Source organism: Diplotaxodon limnothrissa, linkage group LG11 (assembly GCF_057381915.1).
Source record: "Diplotaxodon limnothrissa isolate DT_005_m linkage group LG11, D_limnothrissa_male_GT1.1, whole genome shotgun sequence".
Classification (NCBI taxonomy): Eukaryota; Metazoa; Chordata; class Actinopteri; order Cichliformes; family Cichlidae; genus Diplotaxodon; species Diplotaxodon limnothrissa.
The window spans coordinates 32,756,133-32,770,747 of NC_140606.1; the positions used below are offsets into that span (position 1 = coordinate 32,756,133).

The 14,615-nt window shown below is 38.1% G+C and overlaps 2 protein-coding genes across 2 annotated transcripts in view; both read right to left on the reverse strand.

Annotated features, from left to right (window-relative positions):
• Positions 1 to 413, reverse strand: part of LOC146623283 (semaphorin-7A) — a 43,776-nt gene extending 43,363 nt beyond the window's left edge. The window contains exon 1 of the mRNA XM_085366642.1: positions 335 to 413. Within this exon, the coding sequence (XP_085222768.1) occupies positions 335 to 413 (79 nt within the window). The remainder of the gene's footprint in view (positions 1 to 334) is intronic.
• A 7,187-nt stretch (positions 414 to 7,600) lies between these two features.
• Positions 7,601 to 9,620, reverse strand: lingo4b (leucine rich repeat and Ig domain containing 4b). Its single transcript, XM_085366641.1, has 2 exons — positions 9,581 to 9,620; positions 7,601 to 9,427 (listed from the first exon to the last, which is right to left on the reverse strand). Exon 2 carries the CDS (start codon positions 9,413 to 9,415, stop codon positions 7,601 to 7,603), a length of 1,815 nt encoding a protein of 604 aa, XP_085222767.1. The 5' UTR covers positions 9,416 to 9,427; positions 9,581 to 9,620.
• Between the last annotated feature and the right edge of the window lie 4,995 nt (positions 9,621 to 14,615).

Genomic DNA, 14,615 nt, shown 5'->3' on the forward strand with positions numbered 1-14,615 from the left:
CTTGGACATCGGGGGGGAGGGGGTGTTTTCAGAGATTAATCCAGAGGTAGCCCTGTTTTTATTGGCTTTATGTGTGCAGGGTTTTGTTTTGTTTTTCAATTAAAGGAAAACAAAAGATAATAGGAAGTACTGAAAAACGGGTGCATTACCCCATGACATAACTCACATTTGCTCATCCCTCCATCCACTCATCCGTCCATCTCTCCAGCAGTGCAAGTATTCACTCATTCATTCCGTACACAAAATAAGAACACAAAACATTCTTGACTCCTAAAAATAATTTGCTGCATGTATTAGAACATCACGATATATGAAGGTTACAGCAGTTACTTACCACGCAGAACAAATTTCAGCCGAGGTGACTTTCCGACGATAACCGTGGCGAAAAGCGACAGCAGTACGAAATAATTCATCTTTCCCGTCACTCTGTAGCGTGAAGTCGATTGTGAAATTAACTAAACCGTACGAAGCGCTCCCCCAAACCCTTCTTCTTCCTTGCAGCCGCCTGACCCCCCAGATATGCCACGTCCCAGAGCCGTGAGAACGACTGCTGGTTCCGGTCCTGTCTTGTCCGTCTGTTTCGCCGGCAATTCAGTTTGGTAAAGTCGGGGTATCAGGCTCCACCTCAGAAACAAAAGGCACAGGGGGGAGCGCAGCCTTTCAGCAGGGGCGCTGGAATGAAAACTCGGAGTGCAAAAACGAGCGCAAACACGTCGCTTTTGCTTTACAGCTGGCGCGTGTAGGCATTACACATTATACCTGTTGCTGATAAAAAATGATTTTCATAGATATTTTGAATCGTACACGGTATCTCTTAAAGGTATAATGCACATTTGTGTCATCGTACAGCCTTGAAAATGTTCTAATGCCAATTAAATATATGGCAAACTAAATTATTCAAACGTCCTTAATCATAAGCAACCTAATTTTAATTCCAGTCTATTATGCACCTATAGGCATTGTAACATGATCATTACATGTCTGCAGAGGATTTCCTTGAGGTTGATAATTCTGCAAAAGAGTCAGCATTTTCACTTAATGAGTTTTCTTTAAAAGCCTAGTGTGGACAAGAGATATTTTATTTTGTATTCTTATGGTGACAGTTTATAGTCAGAACTATCATTAATCAATCATTTAGCATTGTCGAATCAGTTGACAGAATAATCTTTGATTTATATCTATGTTAAACTGAGCAATAATAAGAGGTCTGCAGATACATGCACTACACACTCCCCACACATTCCATTGTAATGCTGTCAAAACTGAGGCCGACTAAAGACAACCCCATATTTGGTTTTGGACAACAATTGAATACACTTACACAGAGTACACACATTTAAGTCCACACTACACGCACCTACATAGTCATGTAGGATACGCACACACTTATGGAGAACTGTGAGGGCGTCTCAGGACATGCTCCCTGTTTGACATACACACACTCACAATCGAAACGAATAGATATACACACCGCACACACTGGTTTTCTCTGAGTGCTGGACTGAGTGGAAACATCTGGAGGCCATATAAGAAGAACTTCTTGAGTTCTGACAACTGACTGATACTTATCATGTGATTTGACGTCATCATTGCAATAAAAGCCTTGTGACATGGTTGTTCGGGGGAGATCAGCTTTGAAAGGTTTATGATGCTCATCTTCCCCACATGTAGATGTGTATAATAAAAACCACTATTTTGACATCTACTGAGGACCATGCAGTCGTTTGTCTCCTCCTCAAAAACTCGAACCTTGACACTATTGATATATTTTACCCAAGATACCCAGAAACCCATAGCAACCATCAGAGAGACCCCAAATGTCTGGGATTGGAAGTTTAACAGAAAAAATATCAAGTTTTACCATCAACCAATGATGATATTTCAGCAACTTCCTCACTGTAATATCTAATCAATATGTCCCCATAAATTGCCTGAGTGCCTGAATAAGAATGAATCAGCAGGTTTACTCAAATTTGAAAAACTGAACCACTCTTAATGGTGAATGCCTCTTAGTGTAGGCAACTAAACAGATGCTTCCATTTTCATAAAATCGTTCTCTGTAGGCACTATCTAAACCTTCATCTGGGCTTCTGTGAGAAATTTCTATGAGCAGTGAGCTCCTTGGAGGGAAATCAGCAGGATAGCACATTGAGAAACAAATTAGAGGCATTCCTGTGTTTCCCTCACTGAGAAAGCACGTTATGAGGCACACAGGTGGATCCTGGAAGAAACAAGCCTCTGAAATCCCGCCCACTAGGGGGGCAATTTACCATTTTTAACTTCTTTCAAAGGCCTTTACTGTCTCCTTGTGTAACCCCTTATAATCAAGGCCTTTGAGCTTAGTCAGAGAGTCACCCTCACTTGTTAATGGAAGATCAACTACACACTCATTCATAATTGGCTTTTTTTTTTTTATTGAATTCACACAGGGGCACATGGGGGATATATTCTGATCCATATGTGGATTAGTTACTTATTTATTATTTTTATGTTTATGGTTATTAAAAGCATATGGAGATTTCAGATAGACTGTACACAACATACGTAACTTAGGACACTCAGGCCACAACAGCTTACCATCAAATGGCAACATATTTTGCATTGTACGGTACTGTGTTTGGTCTGTATGTTTACTTATTATTATCCTTAATGGATCCACCAGCAATTTTTGTAAGATTAAGGTTAATAGTTAAGGTTAAATTTGCATGAAATATTTACTAAAGGTAGGGCTTGGCCCAAGCTCAAAGTGATTACTTTATGGAATTGATCCAGATCTCAGTCTTGATCTGGATTCATGGAAGAAGTCTTTAACTAGATAATACAAATTAGGCAACATCATCTTGCTTTGCATGAAAATGCCACAAACCAATTCAAATCTAGACATATTTGCAAATCCAGAGGCTCAATTCATGTATGACATGGAGGGGAAAAAAATGTCTGTTTGAGGCATGCGTTCCGCTTTGGTATCAGTAATGCACTGTATCTAGATTACAGTTAGCTAACTGGTTTCCCACTCTTTATGCTTTCACTCCTTACTGATCAAATAGCAATTTAACACAATAAACCCTTATGTGTTTGTTAAACAAATCTCCTCGCTTAACAATGAAATAATGCATGTACTCGTTTATTTGGGTGTATAATGTTCAACCTCCAGATGGCGCCAAAAGCAGGGTTTTTAGTCTTGGTTTCATTAATTCAAACTAATACTGAAGAAGTCACTTGGAAGAGTGAGGAAACGTTTCTCTCATTGAAAACGCTGAACAGAATCAACCTTTTGGGAATTACTTAAAACTAAGGATTACAACAAGGCTGTCCTGTCAGTTTTAAGACCGTCTTTCTGTCAAATTGCAGTTTACAGTTAACACAATTTACAGAAGCAAGATAAATCTGATATTTAATGATAATGAATTAACCTTTAACAGATAGTATGATTAATTTGCTTGCTCATTTTGTTTTCTCCATAGTTGGACAGACAACAAGCCTAAAACTGTCACATAGATATTTCAAACACTGTCATCTGCATCAAAGGGTCCCAGTCCATTAATGTGTGAAGCAACCAGTTAACAACACAGTTTGTAGTCGTGGTAAATAACAATGATTTCTGACTGTGACATTTTAATAACTTATTAATTATTTAAAATCTTTTTTAATTAAAATAAAATGAAAATTATTGAAAGATATTTTATTACCATTAAATAAAACTCACCAACTAAAATGAATCTAGTTAAGCACTTGTTTACATAGGTATAATGATCGGGCTTTAAAAGTAAGCATATTAAAACTTGATTTGAAAAACTTAAAGTTTCATGTAAATTAGTATTAAATTAGCAAATACCTTGTGTGAGTATGTGCATGTGCCTATGTCTTCTTTGTAATTAATTTAATTCTTCCCTTTTAGTTCAAAGGTTCTCAAGCTAAATGATGCAAAATGGTTATTTAGAGAGTGTTACGAAACACTTAAAGATTAGTGATGTAAATAACAGTATGCTTGTTATTCTATTCTGCAGTAGGAGTAACTGCAGAATAACAGTGGAAACAGGCAATACTGAATACTTTCAGTCTTGTTTGGTTATTTCATATCACAGTAATAAAGTGACATAAAATTCTGTAATGTATTATTACTGATAGCATTGCTCATTAGTTCTTTGAGCAGGTGAAATAAAAATCCTGCACACCACAGCACAGTAATGTCAGTCAGTCCAGTGTGGCGAGAAATCTAAAATATTGAATGGATTGTGATGAGATTTGGTACAAGTCTTGATGCCCTAAAGAGGATTAGGCCTGAAAGCTTTGGTGATTCCCTCACTTGACTTTATTTTCATAGTGCCACCAACATTTTTCAACTGTGTTGCGCTGGGATAAGACCAGGATAGAACATAAAATAAAAGAACATCTAAGAGTTTAGTGATCAAACAGAGTTAGTAATTGTGACTAAACAGTCAGCACAGTAATTTACTTCAGCAGCATAAAAAAGCTATGAGTTACATGGACAAAACATTAATAAACAGAGCTGATGCCTGCGTTTTGACTGCTACTCACTCAATGTTTTAACAGTTCTTTAAAGAAACGTGTGTAGAAAGCCTGAAAAAATATTCATATTGAGCATGTCAGTATTACATATAAAGCTTTGTTGTTCATTTTCTAATGAAATAGCAAATCTTGCAGTAAAATATCTGGTTGTGGTAACAGCATTTTGTTATACAATGTAGTTTTACTATTTTTTCTAGTATGCAATCATCATAAGGAGTAATCATATTAGAAATTCATTCATATCAAAAAAGCCTGCTATCTGCCTTAAGCCACCTTTTTCTGTTTGAAAATGTAGCATCATGTTCAATTTAGTTAGAGTAATACTGCCAGCGAGGTCTTTTCTTTCTTTCTCTTTCTTTTCTTTTCTGAGGGTCTTTTATCTAAAGGGCTGCAGAGACCGTTTATGTCCACACTAGGACAATTGAAACTGAGTCACACCTGATAAAACGAGAAAATTACAGCAGTTAAGGGTACAAAGCCAATTTTAAATCAAAACTGAAATAGTTAAGAATATCAGCCCCAACAAAACATCATGATAAAAGTGTTTTCTAAATTAATGGAGCTTGACTTTTCACTCTTTGAAGATAAAAATAAAGAACAATAATAATAAAAAACCAGTACTCTGCTTTGAGACTTTTGTTAGTTGGTTGTAGTTTAGATGGTCTGGGTGTTAAGCCTGTTCCCGTGTCACTAAGGGTAGTGTCAAATAAATACCAACGTCATAAATTTAAAATGCACCTTATGTTGTAAAGAAATGTTTCCATAGTTACATTAAAAATAGAGGAGTCTGAAACGAACTAAGAGCAAAGACCACGGTGTTCTCAGTGGTGTGAGCATGCCAGTCATGAGGGGAGTGACTTATAAACACCACTTTAATCTGCCTTTTTGGCTTTCTGTCCAATGGGAGCACATAGTTGTATTAAAATAGATAATATGACGGGCCAAGCTGGGCTGGAGGATAGCACCCGCCAGACAGACCTATATAACAGATTGAGACATGCAGAGGTAATCCAAAAGGGTTTAAATCTCTGCTCATACACGTGATTATCATTTTTTGTCCTCCATTTTTCTGGGTTATTCTGGGCAACTGCATTAGACAAACAAAATTATTTTCTGTCCAGTGAATTTACTGCAAGTCTCTGAAGAGTGCTAAGGTGAAACGAGGGTTCATTATTTAACATTTATCTCACACTCAGGGACAATATTGTGTTGTGAACAGAGAGTCAGCATTAAAAATTATGTATGCAGGTAAGGAGGAAGGAAAAAGACAGTAAATGTCTAACTAAATAGATTATTTGTAATTTTGTATGTGGTACACGTGGCTCTGGAAAAAAATGTAAAATAAATAAATAAATAAAAGGCAGTCATACCAGCATTCTTCTGTACACATAATCATTCAACTTCACAGAAAAGAAAAACACAAATGTACATCTGTGTGGCTGAGTGCCAGCTGTAGCTTTGCGGTCTTACAGTGAGGCAACAAGGCTACGTTTTGTATCAAACTGAAACACCCATTTCTCACAATAGACTTACCGCTTTCGTTATGTAAAAAAAGCTAAAAGCTGCCAATTTTTTCAACAATAGAATAATTTCAGGTAAAGATCTGCTGGCAGAGATAAGATGCTTTTTAAACACTCTAATTCAATAACATTGCAAATAAATCATCGTACATGGATACACACCAGAATTAAATGTAGGCTTTTAATGACATATCACTGAAAAGTCATTTTTACAAGATATCAAATAATAGACAAACATGTGGATGCTGCATCCTTAGACCTACATCCTTCTCTCATGGCATAATAAAGCTTTGTGCGTAGTGCATCTACACGGTTCAGTTTACACACAAAAAGAGTGCATTATTTGAGTGACACTAATCCGCAGAACTAGATAAAATGACAGAATGGACAGTGCACACACAAACGCCCTTGACCTAAATATTTACAAGATGAAAATGATCAGGTGAGCATTCTCTCTGTCAATGGTGAGAATGTTACTGAGGCACATGTTTTTTTAGCTTGTGTGTGTGTGTGTCTTTAAGGGGTGAGGGTGGGGTGGGATGGCTACAAAAGAAATATATATATATATATATATATATATATATATATATATATATATATATATATATATATATATATATATATATATATAAAAAGCTAAATTTTTTCCTGCTGTATATATTTATATAAAAAGCAAAATCAATGCAATTTTTGATTGAACAAAGATTCATCAAATGCAATCACATGCTAACTACATCTGTAAAAAGACTGACAGACCTGAAAAATGTGTTGTTTGAAAAGGGAAAGGATACATTCCTATGTACATTAGGGTTAGCTATCAATTCCAAAGCAGCAACCTTGAAACGTTCTAAAAAGTTCTAATGTCCAAAATGTAACAATTGAATTAAGAATAAGAAATTATTTGGCTACTCTACTCCAATAATTTATTGCATGTATCAAAAGCTTTATGGCTATATATGTACATGTTAAAGTCTTACAACCAATGCTGAATTGACAGTCTTTTACCTCAATTGTTAAGCAGAATTAACCAGAATTAGCTTGGCTTATATTGTGTTGGCAAAAGAAAACAAAAGTTAGCACATTAGTACAATAAAGATGATTAAACAAGCACCTGGTACTTTTTAAATATGATAGTTGTGAAATTCTAACTGTGGTCTCAGTCACTACATAAACCTATGAGATTTATAACTGTTTAGTAAATACATGCTTCAAAAAAGAAAAAAAGGAATTGCTTTTTCCATGTACAAGTCTTTGAAAATAAATGCACAGCAACCAGCAGACAGCTCCACCTACAATCTGCTAACATTATCCCATCCCTGGATCATAAGATATTCATTAGTTAGATAACACAGCCATGTTGGTGCTGAGATGGAACTTTCAACTCTAAAATTAGAAGAGGACTGGCACAAGTGCATCACACTGGCTCCGATTTGCCTTCTTAGGGGGTGTTTAAATAGTAGTGTTGGTTTTTGAGTGTCTCAGTGGAAATCACCAGTGATACAGAAGGACTCAAATTCTATATAAACGCTCCTTTTAATTCTAACTCAGCTTTAAATGAGTTTCATGGTAAATCTGCCGCCATCACCTCCATCCCCTCCCCCTCCACCCATGGAAGACCGAGGAACAAAGTCAATAGTTGCAGTGTGTTTAATTTGACCTTTGCTCTGGCTCCAGAAAAACATGAAGACAAAACAGATGGCAACTGAGCTAAGGAACGACAGGAAGCCCATGGTGGTTGCAATGATCAAGGTCTTTGCATCGAATGGGTATGGCTTAGCCATTTGAGCTGAGGAGTTTGCAGCTTGGGTATTTGAAGGTTCTACCAAGCCCTCCTCTGTGACGAAAGACATGTTTCGGTTGCGTGGGAGCCCCTTCACATACAAGCTGACAGTCAGACTGTCATTGCCAGCTGCATTACTTGCCAGGCACTGATACGTGCCACTATCCTGAACTTGGGCAAAACGCACTTCTAAAGTTCCATTTGGTAAAACTCTGATTCTTCCTGTTGGAGAAATCACATTTTTATGGGATGAGATCCAGGTGATAGATGGTGATGGATCCCCATCAGCCTTGCAGGAAAAGAGAACAGTAGTGCCCTCCTCTACTCTTTCCTCTTGCGGCCTACGGTGCATGATGCGAGCAGGGCGGCAGGTAAAAACCCTTGGAAGTTCCTTCTCTAAGAAGTCTTTGAATTCACGCTGTCTTACTGTATCAGGAGAGGAGCAAGTGGGCTGATGTCCATCGAAGTTCAAGCGCACTCTGCGACGAAACACCCAGAGAAGCCGGCAGTCACATGCTAGGGGATTCCCATCTAACCGCAGCACCTGAAGGTTCCCAACAGAATGGAAGGCGCTCTCTTCCAAAGTAGTGAGCTGATTGGATGTCACATTAAGCATGCGAAAATAGGCTAGTCCCCTGAAGGCTCCCGGCTCTATTCGTAGTAGGCTGCCACCTGCTAAGTGTAACTCCTGAAGTCTCAAGAGATCCCCAAGCAGGTTACCTTGGATAACAGTGATGGGGTTATAGGACAGGTCCAGGAAGCGCAGATACACCAGGTGACGAAGTGCAGAATAAGGAACTGCACTTAGGTTACAGCTACTGATAACAAGCGAGGTCAAATTTAGACCAATTAGGCTGTTGCCAGCTATAGTGTCCAGTGCTGGCCAGTTTGTGATCAGGAGGCTGCGCAGGTGTTGCAGTTTACGGAAAGAATTGTTGGGAAGTGTAGAAATGGTGAGGCGTAGCATTCGTAGACGTGTCAGGCTCTGGAGCTGGGACAATGCCTCAGTGGGAATTGAGGTCAGGTTGCTACGGTCTAAGTTGAGCTCCTGTAGATTCTGCAGACCAAAGAAAGCACGCTGGGAGATGAAGACCAAGTCATTTTCACTAGCTTCCAGTGTCTGCAGATTTACCATTTCTTTAAAGGTATAGTCCAGAAAGACCAAAATCTCATTTTGGCTCAAATCCAGAAATTTTAGACTGGACAGGCCAGAAAACACCCCAACTGGGATGATCTTGAGGCGGTTATTCTTAAGCCGAAGTGTCCTGAGATTCTGTAGGCCCAGGAAAGCCTCTACCTCAATCATGGAGATTATATTATCACTGAGGTCCAACTCTTGAAGTTTCACAAGGCCAGAAAATTGGCGGCGTCCCACAGTCTTAATCCTGTTGCGGGATAAATCCAAACGTCTGGCATCACTGGGCAAGGCCCCTGGCACTGAATTTAAGTGTTTTCCAGAGCAGATCACTTCTTTGGGCTCAGGTCGACACAGACAGCCTGGAGTACAGCCTCCTGCAGATACGCCCAGTCCAAACTGGAGCAGGATGCTCCACAAGCCCCATCGGACGACTGACTCCACAAACATCTTACGCCCGGCCTGAAAAGAGATGCACATAATTACCTTTTTTAAAAACATTTATAAAGATGTTTTTCTCTATAGGAGCTTAATGTTTCTAAGACAGAGTGTAAGCAAAATGTATTTGTATTGAATTCACTGCCCTCACAAGCTTACATTTTAATCAAAACATACCGTTTTAGTTTTGAAGTGCAGATTTTCATAACCAGTGGCAGTCAAGTTGGAGTCAAGCTTAAGTCCACTGATGATTTTCTGTCAACAACATGCCCTTTTGTGTCACCTGAGGATAAAAGAAAATCAGAAAAACCAAGGTTAACTAAGTGAAAAAATGGCAACTCCACAACAGGCTGAGTAAGTTTCAACATTTATTAGTTGTAAGATCTATTAACCCCATCTATTTAATCAGCTTAGTGTTCCTAGCAGGACAAACCAAATGGATTAAAAACCACCACAAACACAGCTTTCTCAGAAGGCAACCCAGTCCTGTGAGTTAAATGATTCATTTTGTAGCATCTGGCAACACACAGAATAGTGTCTGAGGCACCAGTGTGCACCTCACATGAGGGGAAGACAACCATTTGACCAGTGTGTTAAACCAATCACTGCCAAAGTGAAAGAAATCAAGAATTCAAGATTGTGTGAATTTTGAGTCCTGCAATCAGTATATTGCATAATTAATTCTGCTTGTCAGTAGGTGCATTGCAGCAGCATTTTTACATAAGGAAGTGAACAACAGAAAGTGCCTATTTTTATAGCCAATCTGTTCTAATTACTCACAACTATGAACAGAATATTAATGCAGTCAGTGTCAGAGCTATTGACTCCATCAAGACTTGTGCACAAATATCTTTTGTTTAAATTGTACCTTAATTTGCTCTACGGTGTTGCTTTAGAGTAAAGCACTATAATGATAAACATATTTTCATATAGATGTTTAGAAGACATGATAACACAAAGCAGCCTCCATTGTTGGTACAAATTAAGTAGGAAAATATAACAGCATAAATCTTGTATGAACATATTCTAAAATAATCAGTGAAGAAACTGAGTGATAAGTAAAAGCAACCTCCAAACTTTAGGGAACAGAGTCAAAAAAGAGCCCTGCTGTCTGTAAAATGCTGCAAAGTGAAATATCAGTAAATTACATAATGCTGCTGTCTGGCTTGCCAGTTGAATTTAAGAAAATGATGAATGTAGAATCTAATATAAATTATGCATCCCTTCTCCAACAACTACCACTAAGACCTGCTAAAATATGAAGAACAAATCTCACCTAACAGACGTTAAAAGAAACAAATCTTAATTCTTAACACTTTTCCACAGCTGCATGAAAACCTCCAAGTCCAGAAGTTGAACTGCTCTCACACAGGATATTTCCTTTCATATAAAAAAAAAGATACAATACAAAAATAATCCTCAAAATACTAAAGCCAAACTGTGTCTGACCTGCAGCAGCTGCAGCTTACTCTTCACCATCAAACAGTTTCCAGAGTGTGGACCCACCCTCGCTGCAGCCTCTCCTCTGAGTGCCTGAGTTGCCAACAGTCCCAGAGCTCTACAGTCTTTGTCTCATCCTTGTTCTTCATGCAAACAGCTCTTATACTGGCAGGCTGGGAGCGCTGACTCACAAACCCAACACTTGTGCTCTTAGACTCACAGGGCTCCTTTTAGACCAATATATTAGAGTGCAGTCACACAAGAAAGATACCAATAAATGTTGGACGTCAGCCAGGCATAGTTGGTGATTTCCCAGTTTTTACTGACCACAGCTAAAGTCAAATCGGCTGTAAAATGCTGCGTTTTATTACTGGTGTTTGTGAACTATTATTATTATTATTGTTATTATTACTATTATTATTATTTTGTTTCTGCAGGTTAATTGTTATGCTAATTTTATGTAGTATATGTGATCTCAAGCTCAAGTTCTTCAACTATTAAAAATGGCAAAAAATACATAACATGGTATTAAATTTATATTCTTTAAAAACTGTAAAAAAAATAAAAAATAAAAAATAAAAACCTAAAGAAATGGACCATGAGTAGCAAATATAGTATTTTACAAAACTGCATTGGTTTACTTTGTCCATTGATGGGGTTCACAAGTTAAATATGCTGATACCCCCCCCCCCCCCCCCCCCCGAGCTAAGTTGTGAGAGACAGAGACTGACAGCTGGGAGATATCCCAGGCCTGTACCCTGTCAGTTGCCGAGACCTTCCAGCCAATCAGCAATTGGTTTCACACCTCCCCTGTGTCTATCTGCACACCATAAAGATACAGTCCATCCAAAGGTCACGACTCCAGAGTTATACCCAGGACTGACCCATCCATCAAATTAGAAAGTGGGAAATAAATGAATTTGTTATTTCTCACCCTGTGTGGATTGTGGTCACATGAGTGTCATGTTACAGTGTTAATTGTTTTAACTATTTTCTATCATACTGAAACACTTGTTGTTTCTATTAATAATACAATTTCTCATTAGAATGAAAAACATACACAAAAAGTGCACTGTCAGTGCATTTGTCAAAGACTGGCACAAATGGAAAACTGAGTACCCCCTTAAATTTTGTAACCTTCACAAATGAAAATAAATCAGACATTATATCTGTATTTCCAGGAGAACTCCCTGCATTTAAATATGTGTTACTCTGTAGTTGCTCACACATGCACAGTAATTGACTACAGCATGGTTTTTATTGGTTTAAGACGCTAAGCTGTCAAGATAAACACAAATACACAAAAATAAAAATACTAAAAGCTTTACTGTTTTTAAAAATTTGAATATATACAGAGGTATCTATTTTTTTAAATATTACCTCAGCATTTCTTAGTGCTGCAACTTTCAATTTTGTTTTTTGTGCAAATGACTTTCCCTGTCAGTGACTGGGCTTCTTTGACAGTACAGCTGCTGCTGCATGCATGGGGGGATATTCTGGTTGTGTTCCAAATCTACCTTGATCCATGTGTGGCTTTACAATATGCCACTAAGAAACAATAGGTCATTACAGTCCAAAAGCTACACAGCTAACTGAATGAGATGAAGATGAAAAGAGTTTAGCAGATCATCATATTTTACTACAGTACTGTTTGCAGTTATGCAGGCAAACGAGGGTCAACACACTGCAGAAGACCTCCTACAGGGGGAATTAGAAAAGAAGACTGAAGATGAGGAGACTATGGGTTAAATTAATCCATTTAATAAAATAAATAAATACAAATCTGTGGTTACCTTTGGGAATACAAAAACAGGTTTAATAGTCTTGCCTACTATAGTTGCAGTTATTTTCATGGATACATTTTTTTCCAAAACAAGCTACCAATTTAAATTAATAGATTTAAAAAATCATTTATTGAAAATCACACTCTGCAAATAACTTATTTTTATTATATTTTGTTTCATTTTTGAATCACAATGAGTTGTTAATAATAAAACGTTTCCTGTATTTCTTTTCAGTCTTTCTAAGTGTTTTATTATTTCTGGTTAATTCAATTATATATGTATATTTGTATTTCTTTATTATATATTTTTCTTAGAAATACCCTGCAGTCATTTCTAAGAAGTCACTTCAGGTTCATTTCAGTTTAATTCTGTTTAGTAAGCATGCTGTTTGATCACTGTGAGAACTTGTTCCATCCAGTTCCTGGGATTTGCTTATGTTGCCAGAGTCTGGCAAGATACTGCAGACTCTGATTGACCAATATGAAGCTGCCATTTGATGACCCTGCAAAAACCTTTTTATGCATGAGTCAAAAATATCCACTCGCCTAAAGCCAAGAAGATGCCAGCTCTTACCTAATAACCCCTCACATTGCCAAAATGCAAACAATATCAGTGATGTAACATCTCATCAGACAATTCTTTGGCAGAGTATTTTGGATGGGCTCCAACTGTCGCATAATTGTTCGACATAATTCACCTTCCATACTCTGTTCAGTTTTCCCTTTCTCTGTTCTTTCATCAGACATAACTCATCAAGCCTCTCAGCTCGGGCTCTTATCACCTTACATCAGTCTGTGGTTAGTTTCCAACCCATGTTAACATTTGGACTTTCTTCTTTGCCCTAGTGTTGCTGCAGGTTCAGTCATTTCTTCACTGTCCGAAGTTGCTGTGTTCTTCCACAGGAATTAAGATTATAATGATTTAAATTAAAAGTAGCATACCATTAATGATTGCTGTGACTACTAAAGTCACTGAGATGGCTTCATGAGTATGGATGTTGTTTGTTTATGCTGATGCCAGAAATGTGAAACACAGCTTAAATGAGACATTTTTGCTGTTCCTCTTATTCATCAAACCTAACATGATCCATGTATTTACTCACTGAAAAGCAATTTGCATCATTACTTTGCTAAAACACTGCCACGAGGAAGAAAGAGGCAATGACTCTCAATTAACCTGAACTTCTCTTGTAGCCTGCACTGTGGTTTCATTAGCTTTGAGGGACGTCTTTCTGAAACTCAGCCCTTTAAAGTTCCACCTTAGCTGAGTTCTTTAATGTTCGATCGCTTTGTCACCAAAGGACTTCAAGCAAAATGTGAAGAATTGTGACAGACAGAATCCAATTACTGAGATGAAAAGAAAAGTTCTTTTAGCAACAGGTGCATGGAACAGGAACATGAGCTCACATGGGCCACAGGATGACAGTTTGGCAGTATCCACTCCACTGAATTTCGATGCCCCAAGCTTGAATCCCTGCGCCAAGCAGCCCCATCTGACACAGAATGCACAGTCTGAGCCCGGTTGAGTTTTCTGACACTTGTCAAAGGGCTATTTTTAGCTTGTCACAGTGAGAAAGACAAGAGCCTGGCTCAAATCCCCAATTAAAAAGACTGGAACAGAACAACAGTGCAGGGATCACAGAGCATGAATTTGTGTCTTCTCTGTGTGGGTGTGTGCACTCAAGTTGTTAAAAGCACGTTTGATGGGGGAGATGGTGGAGCTGTGCGTTTCCATTTTTTTTTAAGGGTTTCTGGCACCTGCTACAATGTGACGGCCCCTGAGACCTGCATGCAAGCAGCAAATATTAAAGGGTTTACTGCTGTTCAGTGCATAGAAAGAAAACACAAGTCTCCTGGTCTTTCCCCTTTGGGTGTATCTGAGGAAGTCTTTGTAAACAAGCTCATGTCAGGAGGCACATCTATAAAGAAAATATCTGAAATACAAGTGTAAAAGCTCAGAGAAAAACTGAATCACAAAAGGAGCTACAG